This window comes from Microcaecilia unicolor, chromosome 4, assembly GCF_901765095.1.
Source record: "Microcaecilia unicolor chromosome 4, aMicUni1.1, whole genome shotgun sequence".
Taxonomy (NCBI): domain Eukaryota; kingdom Metazoa; phylum Chordata; class Amphibia; order Gymnophiona; family Siphonopidae; genus Microcaecilia; species Microcaecilia unicolor.
Window position 1 is genome coordinate 275,180,618 of NC_044034.1, and position 17,314 is coordinate 275,197,931.

The 17,314-nt window shown below is 42.2% G+C and overlaps 1 protein-coding gene across 1 annotated transcript in view; it reads left to right on the forward strand.

The window, feature by feature from the left end:
- Window positions 1-15,352: 15,352 nt before the first annotated feature.
- GPM6B (glycoprotein M6B) overlaps window positions 15,353-17,314 on the forward strand; it is a 277,755-nt gene continuing 275,793 nt past the window's right edge. Inside the window, exon 1 of the mRNA XM_030201577.1 lies at window positions 15,353-15,574. Within this exon, the coding sequence (XP_030057437.1) occupies window positions 15,571-15,574 (4 nt within the window). The 5' untranslated portion in view covers window positions 15,353-15,570. The remainder of the gene's footprint in view (window positions 15,575-17,314) is intronic.

The following is a 17,314-nucleotide window of genomic DNA, read 5'->3' on the forward strand; positions in this document are numbered from 1 at the left end:
ATGGCAGGATGGGGACTGGGGAGAAAGAGGGAAAACAGATAGGAGGATGGCAGAGAAAGAGGAAAAACGGCAGGATGGGGACTGGGGAGAAAGAGGGAAAACAGGAGGATGGCAGAGAAAGAGGGAAAACAGATGGAAGGATGGCAGAGAAAGAGGGAAAACGGAAGGATCGGGAGAGAGAGGGAAAACGGATGGAAGGATGGCAGAGAAAGAGGGAAAACGGATGGAAGGATGGCAGAGAAAGAGGGAAAACGGATGGATAGGGAGAGAGACACTGGATGGAAGGATGCAGAGAGAAAGGGGAGAGACTGGAAGGATGTGGAGAGAGAAGGGACACTGAACAGAAAAGGGTAGAGAGATAGACACTGGTTAGAAGGAGGGAGAGAGAGACATTAGATGGAAGGATTAGGAGAGAGGGTAGATGGGTGGAAGGATGGGGAGAGAAAGAGGGAAGACGCTGGATGGAAGGGTAGGGAGAAAGAGGTGACACTGGATGGAAGGATGCAGAAAGAAAGAGGGGAGACTACTGGAAGGATGGGGAGAGAGAGGGGAGACACTGGAAGGATGGGGAGAGAGAGGGGAGACACTGGAAGGATGGGGAGAGAAAGAAGAGAGCTGCTGGATGGAAAAGGAGAGTAGTGAAAGACTGGAGAATAAGAGGAAGGGGCATGGGGAGAACAAGGGTGAGAAAAAGATGAAAAGCCATAAGTAGATGAAGGAAATTAAAGAATGGATAGTAAGAATGAATTAAATCTGGACAGAGAGAGAGGCAGGAAAATATTGAAGAAAGCAAAGAAAAGGAGAGAAAAATGACAAATGGCCAGGAAACCCTGGCAGAAGAGTTAAGCGAAAACGAAGGAAAGCAGACTCTAGAGACTGGGAGCAACACAATGAGAAAAAGTAAATGGCCATACAACAAAGGTAAAGAAAATAATTGTATTTTTAATTTAGGATAAAGTAATATGGTGTTAATAAAGTTTCAGAGACCAATACTTCCTTCCTTAGGTCAGGAGAGGATACCGTAACAGCATTATACTGACCTGAAGCAGGAGGTTTTGGCCTCTGAAAGCTCACTGAAAAGGATGTTAGGCTATTAAATAAATTGTCTAAAATCTGATGCACTGAAAAGCAGCACTTTACCTTGTGTGACAAATGTGTCTGAGTGTGACTACATTTTGCTGGGGGAGGGGGGTAGAGAGAAAATTTTGTGCCCACCCAAAATTGGTAGTCTGGCTACGCCACTGTGGTGTACCACTACCTCTTTCACTAGGAGTTCCTCCTCAGCAGAACTAAAGTTCTCCTTCCTAGCAGGAGGATTCTTTTAGGCTCCCATGGCAAGTATGGGCAGTGGAGGTTTGAAAATCCTGAGATGGACATTTTTATAGGGCATTCTAGACATGACCACAGTTAGATGTTTTGAGCGGAGACGTGCAGAATTTGATAATGACCCACATATTTGGACATTTTGTGGAGAATGATGTCTAAATGGAGAGATTCAGATGTCATTTTCAACCATCATTGTTACCCTAATGTTTCCAAGGAGGAAGGTACTTGATATCATGAGACGTTGCAAACCTGTGAAACTAACGTATTTTTCTCCTTGTGCTGTCCCCCCCAGCACCAGGCAGCTGAAGATAGGAGGCTAGGGGCCAACAGAACTCCACCTATGCCAGTGTCTCCAGGTAAATAGTGAGCTTATAGCTTGCAGTTCCCCGTCTTGTAGGGATATCACCAGCCACCTTGTATGCCTGATTTTTTTTACAAAGTTTTTTGTAACCCTAGATTTGTTTACATTTTGCAGGAGCTGGCAGTTGAACTGAATAGGGTGCAAGCACTGGTCAGCAAGCAAACCAGGGACAGCAGTGGACTTTGAGCTACCTTTGAATGGATATTCTTATATATTGTTTTAATGCTGTGACAATTATTTTATTTATTTATTTATTTCAGAGCTTTATATCCTGCTTTAACATTAAAGTGGGTTACAAAAGAAACATTCACAATATCAAAACATACAATAAAATCACATAACATCACAAATCTCGACTATCAAAAATAAAATAGGGAGAACTGCCAAAGAAATAGACTTGTCCTTATGCAATAAATGCTTTAAAAAAAATAAAAAGGTTTTAACAATTTCTTAAATTGTTGATAGTTGGTGCAAAGTCTTAATTAACCTGGAAGATGATTCTACAGATTCCCCCAAGCTATTGAAAAAGTGCAATTCTGTGTTTCTGAGAAATGACAAACAGGCATAGATAGCTGTTTCTTCTATATGAAATGAAGATCTCATTGTGGTTCATACATAGTCAAAGAATCCATAAAATATCGTGGAGTAACACCACATATACAGTGATGAATCAAAGTCAATATTTTGTACTGTACACAAAATTTCACTGGCAACCAATGCAAACATTTCAAGGTAGAAGAAACAAGCTCAAATCTCTTTGTTCCTGCAAGGACGTGAGCTGCCACATTCTGTACAATCTGCATAGCCTGTATTTTAGCTGAATTCAAACCCAAATGCAATAATCTAACCACAATAATACTAGGCTCTACAGAACTGTATGAAAATCACTCGCTGGAATCATTCAATTTAATCTACTCAGCACAAGTAACTGAAAAAAAAGTAGAAATCACATGATTTATCTGTTCTTGCATACTTAAGTCATAATCTAACATCACACCCAAATTCCTAATAACAGATTTCACATGTAAATCCACACCTCGATATTTCAAAACTGTAGGCAGTGAAGGATCTAAATTTTTCCCATGTACCTAAGTTCAGTTTTTGCAAAATTTAACGATAAATCATGGTATTACATTCAGTCTGAAATAGCATCTAAATATGTGCCCAATAAACATGTTAATTTCTCAGGAGTCTCAGTAATTGGAAAGAAAAACTGAATATCATCAGCGTACATACGAAATGAAACTTCAAACCATTGGGAAACCTCACTCAATGATGCCATGTACACATTAAATAATAATGAAGACAAGGCAGAACCCTGAAGCACACCATGATTAATCCTATAACAATGTGACAATTCTTCACCTACTTTAACCGAAAATGATCTATTCTGCAAAAAAGACTGAAACCATTGTAGTACCTTACCAGCAATTCCAAAATCATATAGCTTTTTCAGCAACAAAGTGTGATTAACCGCATCAAAGGCTGATGTAATATCCAAAGTCACTAAACAAAAACCAATCTTCTGATCCAATCCAAGTCTCAGTTCATGAATCAAAGACAATAGTAAGAGTTCAACACTTGATTTTCTCTAAAACCATACTGAAAATCATTCAATACTTGTTGGCTCAACACAAATTTCTAAAGCTGTTTTAATACAACTTTTTCTATAAGTTTCGCTAAAAATGGTAATACAGAAATTGGTCTACAGCATTTTGGATCATTTAACTCTCCTTCACCCTTTTTCAACAAAGGTTTTGCCGTTGCTATCGTCAAATTAGTATCTCTCCCTCATTGAAGGAGGTCTTTTACTAAGCCACAGTAGCATTTTTAGCTCGTGGTAGAAAGCAGCTGGCAGTAAATGCAGAGAAATCCATTGTATTCCTATGAGCGTCTCGGCGTTTACCACCAGCTGATTAAATGCTACTGCAGCTTAGTAAAAGACCCCCTGAATGACTTACTTGCAATCTTGGATAGAAATAGAACTATCGTCTCCAATATAGAGAGAAATAATATTGTAGAACACGGGTCAGAAACTGAACGAGTTGGTGTAAGATCCCTCACCGGTTTTCCTATTTCAGAATCATTTACCACAATAAATTCACTCCAAAGACACATTGATGCTTGAGAATCAAAATTATCCCTTACTGAAATTTGTAATATTTCTTCATCACACAGCTTCTTATACAGCCAATCACCATAAACCGAAGGTGGAAAATTTGCCTTAGTAACCCCCTTATTTTCACCATTCAATAAAAAACTAACTGTTTGGAATAGCTCTTTTTGGGCGATTTAATGACATCTTAATCTTATCTTAATATATATTTCTAGTATGTAGCTGTGGGGATATGTGCATATTCTGCTAGAATGGATACAGTTGTTTGTGCCTGACCAAATCCCTCATGCCTGGGCAGCCGTGGGGAATGGGGTCCCTGGGAATGGGTTCCATGCCCTATTTGATCCCTAAGGGTGAGGTTGGTGATGAACATCCTGTGTGTAAATGACTGCCCTGACCCTCATAGGCCCCAGTTGTGGCTGTCGTTGAGTGCTCTAATGGCCTTCCCAGCTTTGTCCCCCACATGCTGCCTGTAGTGGCATGCTCCTCTGTGGGTCACCTCAGAACCACTATTCCCCTGCCTCATGGTCTGCAAAACACAGAGCACGCAGTCAGCTTCATACCTGACTGGCTTTTGACCTAGACAACACCCCTTTCCTGTGATCAGCTATGGACTGTATACCAAATGGTTGTGGGCTTGCTGGGGTAATGGGGCTTGTCTTTTGCTGCATGCTGGTAGAGTCAAACAGATATGCCCATAGTGGCAGGTTGAGCCTTGCATATTTACCTGCTGAGCCCTTACTGGAGCCCCATGCCAGTAATCTAGTTTATCAACCATCTTTGTCAGGGAACACCCATGAAGGGAAGTTGGTCTTGGGCTCCTGTAGGGATATGGATTGGGTGGCCAGCATTCTTATTGTCCCCACAGGGTTCTGATATATTCACCCAAACAACTATAATGCTACCTATGCTACAAAACAAATATGTGTATCAGCATAGGCCTAGTATGGGTGAAGATAGTGAACCCCCAGGCTAAAGTGGTAACAAGTGATGTAGGTGATTGGTCAGCCCTGAACGGTATGCCAGAATGCTGTATATTTTACCTGCTTTGACTGCTTATGGGCTTATGTCCAGGTATGGGAACACACATCATGGATCTGTAGCAGTGGTAATCATATAGGGCCAGGCACCCCCTTCTACAGAGGGAATCTTCCATGCCAATGCTGTGACTGTAGAACAGCTGTGAGTGTGGCCTTCCCTCAGCCTAGGCTTCCAGCCAGAGATTGGCCAACATGGTCCTGGGGACACCCTGGGCAGCCAAGTAGTTGGGAGTTCCCCAAGGAACCTTGTACAAAAACATGTCTGTGAAAGAGTCTTTCCACATCACCCTACCACCTGACTGCCCAGGGTTCCTCAGGACCATGTTTGCCAATCCCTAGTCAGAAGCCTAGCCTGAGGGAAAACCACACTCACAGCTACCCTACAGATATGACCTGGGTGAGGAGAATGGAAAAGGATAATGCAGTGATGTATCCTCACCCACATTGTTGAAACTGATAGTACCTTCCAAATGGCTTGAAATTTTGAAACTTGCTGCATTTAGAAAACTCTAGCCTACTGGCAGATCTTGTTTAGCTTGCGTTCCCTTGTTTCCCAAAGGACCAACTGGACGCATAATGTAATAGTTTCTGCAGTGGGCTGGGAACCTCGGGGTGGCAGGTTTGAATCCCTCCCCTGTCAGTAAGGTGTTGGAGGTATGGTTGTGGTAAACGGGTTCCATTTGGACACTTCCTGTAGCCCCTATCTCTTAATTCCAGATCTATAATCCCTTTTTCCCCCAAGGATGTGCAATTACTGTGTTATACAAAGCTGTTTTTATCATTGCATATTATGTAATGAAAGCAACTTTGAAAGAATTGGAGCCAAAGACTTTTGTATTGAATATATAAGATGTAACTTGTATTTATATCAAAATATTTAAATTCTGAAACAATAAAACATGTTAATAAAAGCCAAGATTGGTTCATTTCACTGATCCTTGAGGGCTGTTGGTGGTGCTGCTGCTGCTCTTGAAGGAGGATCCTTACCTCCTCCAGCAGAAGCAAAAGTGTGGCCTGGATTGCAGTCAAGCTCTGCTGCAGGTCATGTTGCAGAGCTTGGACCAACCCACACTGGCCACATATGGGGTCTGTCTGGTGAAGGTGCTCTGCAGACACCATAGCTGCTGGTTCTGGTGTGGCAACAGTAGCAAAGGTCTGCATCTCGTCCTCAGGTCCCTCTTCCCCCTCCAAGTAGGGGCAGGTCAGCAAAGGGATCCTCCTCCTCCTGCACCCCACCATGCTGGGTGGGCCCCTGTGCTGAGGTCAGTGGCAAGTCCCTGAGATGTGTGTCCACCTCTATCATCTCCACTGCAGCTAGGGCTCTGTCAGCAACTGGCTGTTCTGGTGGCACTGCTGGCACCTGGGCCTGCTACTTGAGGGTGGCTTGTGTGTGAAGATAGTTCAGTTCATTGAATCCTTATTTTGCTAGCATAACATAGTAATGTAGGTTTCAGGACAGGTGGGGGGCTGTGTGTTGTCACCTGGGGGACATCTATGAGCTCTATGATAAATGAGATAGAAACATAGAAAACTGTAGGCAGAAAAAGACCATATGGCCTATCCAGTCTGCCCATCCATACCACCTACTCTCCCTATCACTCCCTTACAGATCCTATGTACTTGTCCAAAGCTCTCTTGAATTCAGATACTGTTTTTGTCTCCACCACTTCCAGCGGGAGGCTGTTCCATGAATTCATCTTTCTGTGAAGAAGTATTTCTTCAGGTTACTTCTGATTCTATCCCCTTTCATCTTCATCCTATGTCCCCTCATTCCACAGCTTCCAAAAGAAACTTGTCTCCTGTGCATTTATGCTGCAAAAGTCTCTATGATATTTCCTCTCCTGCCTTTTTTCCAAAGTATACATACTGAGATTTTAAGTCTGTCCTCATACACTTTATGACAAAGACCACTGATCATTTTAGTAGCCATCCTCTGGAATGACTCCATCCTATTTATATCTTTTTGAAGGTGTGGTCTCCAAAATTGTACACAATATTCTAAATGAGGTCTAACTAGAGACTTATACAGGGGCATCATCACCTCCTTTTTCCTATTGACCATTCCTCTCCCTATGCACCCAAGCATCCTTCTAGCTTTAACCATCACCTTTTCTACTTGTTTAGCCACCTTAAGATCATCACATACAATCACACCCAAGTCCCACTCCTCTTTCATGCACAAATATTCTTCACTCACTACACTGTACCATTCCCTCGGGATTTTGCAGCCCAATTGCATGACCCTGCATTTTTATGCATTAAATCTATGCTGCCAAATTCCAGATGTTTCCTCTAGCTTCACCATGTTATCCACATCATTATTTATTTATTACATTTCTATCCTGCGCTTTCCCACTCATCGCAGGCTCAATGTGGCTTACATAGTAACAAGAGAATACAATTTGTAGTATCAGAATCAACAAAGGAGGTATATGGTAGGACAAATGAACACGGGGTAAATGGGATAAAAGAGGTATGAGAGAAAGGATAGGGATAGGTAAGGACGTAGCGCGATAAAGAAGAGGTAGGGGAAGAGTATGGAGGGTAAGAAGATTGGTAGGAGGTCATTTCTAAGTCATTGTTGTTAATGATAAGATGATCCGGAAATGGATGGGTTGCTTATGTTTGCTTATGGTAGGTCAAGTCGTTCGGGTAAATCTGTTTGAATAGATGGGTTTTCAATAGTTTCCTAAAGGGAAGGTACTTACTAGTTGATCGAATGTATCTGGGTAGAGCGTTCCAGAGTTGGGATCCCAGGTAGGGGAAGTTAGATGCATGATATGTTTTATACTTTAGTCCTTTGCAATTGGGAAGGTGCAGGTTAAGGTATGTTCGTGAAGATGATGACCTGTTTCTGGATGGAAGATTTAAAAGATTGATCATGTAACTTGGTGATACTCCATGGATGATCTTGTGGATTAGTGTGATGGCCTTAAAGTTGACTCGTTCTCTAATGGGGAGCCAATGAAGTTTCATACGGAGAGGTATTGCACCTTCAAATCTAGGCTTCCCATAAATAAGCCTAGCTGCCGTGTTCTGGGCAGTTTGAAATTTCTTCATGATTTGGGCTTTACATCCAACGAAGATACTATTACAGTAATCAGCATGGATGAGTACCGTGGATTGTACCAAATTGTGGAAGGTATTCAAGGGGAGATAAGGTTTCACACGTTTCAACATCCACATTTTCTTGGTGATGGATGTGGCGTGGTCTTCAAGGGATAAGTATTTATCCAATGTAACTCCAAGGACTTTCAGACTGTTGGATATAGGAATTGTGATATCAGGAGTGGTGAGAGTAGTTGGATGGAATGTGGAATATTGGGAGGAGAGGCTTAAGCATTGAGTTTTGTCTTTGTTCGATTTCATTTTGAAAGCGTTGGCCCAAGAAGTTAGGATATTCATACCATTGGTTATTTTGTCGGAAATTTCTGCCAGGTTAGATTTGAAGGGAATAAATATGGTAACGTTGTCAGCATAGATAAAAAGGTTGAGACCATGCTTGGAAAGGGATTTAGCCAAAGGAATCATCATAAGGTTGAATAAAATTGGGGATAGGGGAGAACCCTGAGGTACACTGCAATCTGATGACCAGGGAGATGATATTGCTGTAGATGGCTTGACTCGATAGGATCTAGAGGTAATAAACCCTTCAATCCATTTTATAACATTGCCACCAATTCCCAACTTATCCAGAAGTCTAGTAAGAATACAATGGTCGACCATGTCAAATGCTCCAGATATATCAAACTGTAAAAGGAGTACGCTATTTCCGAATGATATTTCTTGCTTGAATCTGGATATTAAAGTAAGCAATACTGTTTCCATACTATGGGTAGGACGGAAACCCGATTGAGATTCATGAAGGATGGAGAATTTTTGTATATACTCATTGACTTGGAAGGTCACTCTGTTTTCCATTAATTTAATTAGTAGGGGGATGGAAGCCACTGGTCGGTAGTTGGTAACATCACCTATAGTGGTGTATACCCTATTGCAGATTTTGGTGTCATCTGCAAAGAGGCAAACCTTACCAGGCAGCCCCTCAGTAATATTGCTTGCAAAAATATTTAACAGATCCGGCCCAAGAACCGAACCTTGCAGCACACCACTGGTAACATCTTTTTCCTCAGAATGAGCTCCATTTACCACTACCCTTTGTCACCTTCCACTCAACCAGGTCCTAACCCATTCAGTCACTTTACCGAGGACAGTCAGTTTATTTATTAGTCATCTATGCAAAACTGTGTCAAAGGTTTTTCTAAAATCTAAATAAACCACATCCAGTGCTCTCCCTCAATCCAACTCTCTAGTCACCTAGTCAAAAAAACTAATCAGATTTTTACTATTCTCTATTGTAAAAATGCTTCCATTAATTTACTTTCCACATAAGTCAGACTTACTGGCCTATAGTTCCCAACCTCTTCTTTATTTCTGCTTTTATGGAGAAGTACCACATCTGCTCCTCTACTTTCCTTATAAAAACATTTGTTGCCCTTACAATAGCTCATTTCAGTTTTGCCCACTGCTTTCCAACTTCTTTCAGATGTTCCTATCCAGACAGCATTTCCTTGAGGTAAACCCCCAATTGAATAAAGTTTTTTTTTTAAGTCTAAAACCTTCACTATCCACACCATCTGGTGATCACTGGAGGCCAGATGATCACCTACTATAACATCTGAAACACTCTCCCTATTAGTAGATACTAGTCCAGTATGACCCCATCCCGCATGGGTTCCATTACCAACAACTGGAATAGCTCCCCCTGTAGAGAATCCAGGATCTTCCTCCTTCTAAAAGACCTCGCAACAGAGATACCTCACCCAACATCTAGCATATTAAAATCAACTATTAATAGTACTTCCCCGTTCACAGATATATCTTGAATGACATGGCAAAGAACCCCAGATCCACAAAAGTGCTTCCAGTTCCCCTCCCCCCCCCCCCCCGAGAGGTGTGTAGGTTCCCATGTCTAGGGGGCCACTATCTGACAGGGAGTTGGCAGGACACCCTATTTATCCCTTCCTGCCTTCTGCCCACCTTCCAGGGGCCTCTATGCCACAGTCGCTGTACTGAGTTCTTTTTTAATTGAAATTGTATTATTTTAATAAGAAAAATTAGGGACAAATAAAATATACAAAATACCAACCAACCTCTAACTGAAGAGAAACAAACATAAGTAACTACATTCAATACAGGCATTATAAATACTAAATCGGTATAAACTAAATTCTCAACTGCATTCAAAGTAAGGAAAATTAAATTGCTATTTGAGGCCTCCCTAGCCAGCTTTCCAACCAGGAAAGTCTCAAGCTGCAAGGGATCTAAAAACACATATAAATTATTTTCATAGTCTATCAAACATTTACAGGGAAACAATAAAGAAGGATACCTCCAAAACTTTAGTTTTAAGCTGAAGAAATACTGTCCTTCTCAAGTGAGTTGATCTACATACATCAGGAAACAAAATAACTGTTTGACCACAAAATAATAAAGCCTGCTTTGGAAAACATGCCTTAAAAATGATCAATTTTTGATCTTCAGTCTGTAAAGTTACCAATAAAGTAGCTCTCTCAGTAATAACATCTTGTGATGATTCCAAAAATTTATATACATCTAAACTATCAGGAGAGTTAATCACATCATTACCTCCTCCTTCTTTAATCTCCTTAACACCCCTAGGCAGATAATAAAGATCAATCACAATAAATGATTCAATATTAGGGAGTTGGAGAATATCTCTCAAATACATCTTAAACAGTTCCCTTGGAGAGAAGTAATAGGTTATTGGGAAATTTAAGAACATCAAATTACAAACTCTGGCAGAATTCTCTAAAGCATATGTATCATGAAATTGTCCTTGGTAACAGCTGCAACTGCAGCATGTATCGGTTTCAACTGTGAACCTGCCTTAACCATCTGCTGTTCCACCATATTAACTCATTTACATTGTTCTGCAAACTTTTGAGAGGTTTCTTTAGAAAACATTGATAGTCCAATCAAATTACCATGCAACACCTTATCAGTTCTAAAAACTGCTGCACCATTATCTTCAAGGAGAAATCTTCCAAGTTACTATCAGAAGCAGACTTTGCAGTAACAGCTGAAGACATACATAGTAGATGATGGCAGAGAAAGACCTGTACGGTCCATCCAGTCTGCCCAACAAGATAAACTCATATGTTCTACTTTATATGTGTACCTGACCTTGATTTGTATCTGCCATTTTTAGGGCACAGACCGTAGAAGTCTGCCCAGCACTAGCCCCGTCTCCCATCCACCAGTGCTGCCACCCACTCTCCGCTAAGCTTCCAAGGATCCATTCCTTCTGAAAAGGATTCCTTAATGTTTATCCCACGCATTTTTGAATTCCGTTACCATTTTCATCTCCACCACCTCCCGTGGGAGGGCATTCCAAGTATCCACCACTCTCTCGTTGAAAAAATACTTCCTGATATTTTTCTTGAGTCTGCCCCCCTTCAACCTCATTTCATGTTCTCAAGTTCTACCGCTTTCCCGTCTCCGAAAAAGGTTTGTTTGCGGATTAATACCTTTCACATATTTGAACATCTGTTCACCAATAGAGACTCAGAAAATGTTATAGGAACAGGCAGTGGTAAAATGTTCTTGGACCCACTATTTAGAGAATCAGGAGTTGTCTCTGGGGAGGTAACACCCTTCACTAGAGAAACATTACTACCATTACTAGTATGCAACTGCAATTCCTGAGTCTCAGCAAGTTGAGGGGTTGGCGCTCGATCACCCAATGATAAGGATCGATCACCCAATGATAAGGAGACTGAGGAGGAAGATAACATACTGTCCCAGTAAATGGAACTCCTCTTATCATTTGTACATGCTGATGCACGGTGTCTTCTAAAGGGAAAGGGTCCACTTTCACTGATTTATTGATCTTGCATTTCCCCATGTGTACAATATCAAGCAAGCAAAATCTACTGCTCTTCAGACGGTTCCAAAGGGGCTCCAAAGAAGTGTTGGAGCCCCTTCAGACACATGCTAACGGCCATGTTCCTCAGTAGAGGAAGTACATAAGTATTGCCATACTGGGAAAGACCAAACATCCATCAAGCCCAGCATCCTGTTTCCAACAGTGGCCAATCCAGGTCACAAATACCTGGCAAGATCCCAAAAAAGTACAAAACATTTTATACTGCTTATCCCAGAAATAGTGGATTTCCCCCCAAGTCCATTTAATAATGGTCTATGGACTTTTCCTTTAGGAAGTTGTCCAAACCTTTTTTAAACTCCGCTAAGCTAACCACCTTTACCACATTCTCTAGCAACGAATTCCAGAGTTTAATTACACGTTGAGTGAACAACAATTTTCTCTGATTCATTTTAAATTTACTACATTGTAGCTTCATCGCACACCCCCTAATCCTAGTATTTTTGGAAAGCGTAAACAGACGCTTCACATCTACCCATTCCACTCCACTCATTATTTTATAGACCTCTATCATATCTCTCCTCAGCTGCCTTTTCTCCAAGCTGAAGAGCCCTAGCCGCTTTAGCCTTTCCTCATAGGGAAGTCATCCCAACCCCTTCATCATTTTCGTCGCCCTTCTCTGCACCTTTTCTAATTCCACTATATCTTTTTTGAGATGCGGTGACCAGAATTGAACACAATATTCGAGGTGCAGTCACACCATGGAGCGATACAAAGGCATTATAACATTCTCATTTGTGTTTTCCATTCCTTTCCTAATAACATTCTATTTGCTTTCTTAGGCGCAGCAGCACACTGAGCAGAAGTTTCAACTTATCATCAACGACGACAACTAGATCCCTTTCTTGGTCCGTGATTCCTAACATGGAACCTTGCATGACTTAGCTATAATTTGGGTTCCTCTTTCCCACATGCATCACTTTGCACTTGCTCACATTAAATGTCATCTGCCATTTAGACGCCCAGTCTCCCAGTCTCGTAAGGTCCTCTTGTAATTTTTCACAATTCTCCCACGATTTAACGACTTTGAATAACTTTGTGTCATCAGCAAATGTAATTACCTCACTAGTTACTCCCATCTCTAGGTCATTTATAAATATGTTAAAAAGCAGCGGTCCCAGCACAGATCCGTGGAGAACCCCACTAACTACCCTTCTCCATTGAGAATACTGACCATTTAACCCTACTCTCTGTTTTCTATCTTTTAATCAGTTTTTAATCCACAATAGAACACTACCTCCTATCACATGACTCTTACTAAGCTCCCTAATTGCCTCTGCTAACATCACCGGGCAAACCTCTGTCCGTGTCTATGCCTGACACCACTCCATGCATCTCCAGGAGGTCACAGATATTCCAGGGTGTCCACAGTAGAGGAAGAGTCTTATTGAGCTCCTTAAGGGCCTCTGCTGATGTCACCAGGCAAACTCTAACTGTGTCTAAGCTCGACACCACTCCATGCTTCTCCAGCATTTCACAGTACTACCTGCTGGATGGGGAGACATATGTTTGGGAGGTTGTAGCTGTGCTGCATTAATGCTAACCAGGTGATGTCCCATGCAGCTGCCAGCACCTCCACACCACCCCCTGACTCATATGTATGCTCTTTGAGGGACCGGGGGGGGGGGGCTATCTCTATAGGTGGTGCTATGGCTCTGGAAGGGATCTTCGCAACATATGATTTAGGGCAGGGGTAGGCAACTCCAGTCCTCGAGAGCCGCAGGCAGGTCAGGTTTTCAGGATATCCACAATGACTATGCAGGAGATAGATTTGCAAGCACTGCCTCCTTGGTATGCAAATCTATCTCCTGCATAGTCATTGTGGATATCCTGAAAACTGACCTGCCTGCGGCTCTCGAGGACTGGAGTTGCCTACCCCTGATTTAGGGGGTGTGATGATTGCAGCAGTGGTGGTGATAGATAAACTAAGTGCCAGCTGTGCACTAAGGTTATAGAATATAAGCACTTATGTATGTGAATATTACATTCATGTATGTCGGTGGGTCGCTAAGCTGTATTCTGCAAACTTAGCGCCTAACCCACATTGTATCCAACTGCAAGAGGGTGTTCATGTGAGTGGCCCGTGGGCAGGTCTCACACTTACACGCATAGTTTATGTTATGCTCTAAAGCGCAACATTCATTATCTCACATTTATGCCTGTCTTTTACATGACATATTAGCACCTAAATGTTGGCGTGCAAATGTGGAAGTAATGCTCTGTTCTATAATGGAATCTGGGCACCTGGATGGCATTATAGAATTTGCACTCAGTGTTCTGCATTTTGGTGCAAAACTTTGGTGAACTTTATAGAATTCCTCCCCCCCTCCATGTGACCTGGGCATGTCATTGAACCTTCTATTGCCTGAGACACAAAATTTAGACTGCATTCTCTCTCCTATACCTGGAGGACACTCATCATAAGCTCAGATTTCAAAAGACAAATAGATCTAAAATTCAAATCCAAACAGGAAGTATGCATGCTAGCTCACGGCTGTGGCAAAACCACAGTGGGGACCTTGGGGGCCTGGGCCCCCTACTTTGGGTTAAGGCCCCCTGTAAACCTGCACTGCACCTGTTAACTGGTTGGCAGGATACCAAAGCCCGGCCAGCCAAAGAAATTCCCTGCCAAGCCGTTCTCCTCCTCCTTGCAATTCACTAGCACATCCAGCTCCCTTTGCTCTTGGGTCGGGGGAGGGGTAGAGGATTAGGGGCACTAAGCACCAGAGCCTCAGCTATTAGGGGATCTGGGTGTCCACTGGACCCCCAGGACTGATGGTGTGAGCATGGGCTGACAGTGACAGCCGTGGCTGCCTAGCAGGCTAGATCCTTAATACTAACACCAGCTCTGAGCTGGTGCAGGTTTAAGGCACTATTTGGCCCCTATGATCAGGGCATAGTGCTCCAATCATATGGCCGGAATACTGGACAGCTCATTTAAATCTAATTTAAATGAGCTCTGCGAATCTGCGGTATTCCCTGTGCCAAAGCCCACTGATCATCAGCGCTTAGTAAATGCAGGTGCTAGTGGCCTCTAGCACCCCACATTTACTTTTGATCATTGGGGCCTATGTTAGGAAGGCCTTAATTGGGGGAAGGCTTAGATCCAGTACCCCCACTACTTTTCAAATTTCTAAGCAGCAGGGGTATTCTGCTGCTGGGAAAGGAGCCAAGTGAACCAGCACCTACAGCAGAAATCAGCCCCTCTCTTTAGTTCCACTTCCATTTTGTCTATAAATTAAGCTTTGATATTAAGTAATTTGCTAAACCAAAATAAGCAGCTATAACAAACAAGCATAGGTGCACAGCACCTTATTAAAGCAACGTAAGACGTTTGTGATTAATTTGAGAGGGTTTAGACTAACCACCAAAAGTAAGAAAGGGGACTTTAATTAGCTCAACCACACCACCTCTTTCTTGAATAGGGAAATAAAGAAGTTAGACCTACACGTTAACACCAAACTTAACTCTTGAAATTCAACCTCACCGGTACTGCGAACTTAACAGCGCCTCACACACTTTTGGCTCTAGAGGAAGAGCAGGCAGGTACGTCACGACGCGCGCGCCCTGCTGAATTAAGTGGGTAGAGAGGCGGTGGAGGGCGTGATCTGCCTGGCGAAGGAGCACGCGCTCACCCGGATTTGCCGCTAGCGTGGAAGTCTTGTGCTGCACGCGCCTAAAGCTCGCCGAAGTTGGAGAGGCCGTCAAAGCAATTCGAGCGTTCCTGGAAAAGAGCGGGCAAGTGTGAACCGGTATCAGCATGGGTAAGTGAAGACGGAGTAGCCACGTCTCACATTTTTTCTTGGCTTCATGCTGTCAGGGGTAGAGAGTTTGCCAAAAGTGATTGCTCTAAGGATGCTCAGTAGGGCGGTTTGCTGTAGGTGCAGGTGCCTTCATGCCACTGTGGTTTTTTTTTAGATTTGGCAGTCCCGAATGACTAGTTCGTGGTTCTAGTAGTTGAAAGTCTGAAGGAGGAGAAGTGATGGGATAAACTAAGGAACTTTATCACGGGGGTGGGGGGGGGGAGGAGGGCTTGTGGACGTAGGAGCCAACTGTTCGGAATTATTGGGGGTGCTAAACCCAACAGAAGTTAACCTCTCTTTTGATTTGGTTAAAGAGTATGTTCAATATTGGGGGTGCTCAAGCACCCACAGAGCTGGCGCCTATGCTTGTAGATAGTTATCTGGGATTTAGGATTGTTTGGTGACACTTCTTGGAGAAATGGAGATAAGGCGTTAAAACCCCCTTTTTTTTTATTCGTACAAAATTGGAACAGAAGAGTGAGTTGTTCTTTCTTCGTTTCTTTTCCCTACAATTCAGTTTCTTGCTATTTCTTATGATATTTAATAAACGAAGGTATGGTAGTGGGGTGCCCTCTTTAGAGAGGGAAGTAAGTAGCTAGGAAAACTTCAGATTATGGAAAAACTCGGGCTGCCCAGCGGACCCCACTGGCGAGGAAAGTATTCCGAAGACATACATACGTTTATTTTGAAGACGTCATTCGGAAACAAAATCACTACTTTTCCTATAAAACTTTGCCTATGGAGCTTCAACTCCAGAGGAATAGCTTCGAAAAATTAGTAAAATGTAAACTGGGTAGAATGTATCTTTGCAAAGCATATTTTTTTTTATTTTGTTGTGAAATAGCACACCTGAAATAGGTGTTTTAAAATTGCCTGTTTTATAAGGTGATATGGTGTTTTCTTAAATCTAAACTTGGTGTTGACTTTATCGTTCCATTTATTTGTAGCCTGCTATACGGAAGCTACGAACTGTCTGAATGAGAGCCAGTTTGTGGGAAATAAGTGACGGGAACCTGTGTTTGACCTACCTAAGGAAGGTCCTGCCCATTTCTTGGCGCCTTTCTCTGCGTTGTTATCCTTTGTGATAAGTTGTCCTTTTTTTTATTTTATTTTATCTCTGTTTAAAAATTACAAGTACCTCTTTAAAATTATGACCCTTATCTCGTTCTACCTCAACTTTAAATCCACTCGATTTTGGATTGAGACCATAAATGGTTTGTACCAGTAAGTACAAGTACAGTAGGCACATCATGTGCCAGGATGGTGCCCACAAGAGAGTCTTATGGACACAATAGTTCCTCTGTAATAACTGTGTAGCTAAGTAGTACTAAAGTGTCTTATCACAGGAATAAAATGGACCCTGCTGCAGATAACTCAAGCTAAGCTTTAGGAAACAACCCCCTAAGTGTTTGTAAATATTTTAAATAATTAGCTATATGGTAATTAGTCAAATGTATTTCATTTTCTTGGTAGATGGGTTTGCTTTACCGCACAATTTTGAAAAAATGAAATTTGCCTGTAGTGCAAACTGGGGTTGTGGTATTTATGCATGTAGCAAAATGTCTCTGTATAAAAGAATGATGCACTTCGAAAGTTGAGCTATTTGGTTTAGCAGTTGGATTTAGATGGGTAACTAGCACACGTTTGAATATATTATGGAAGGTTGAGGTTAAATACGTGTGCACACTACTGTTCATCTTC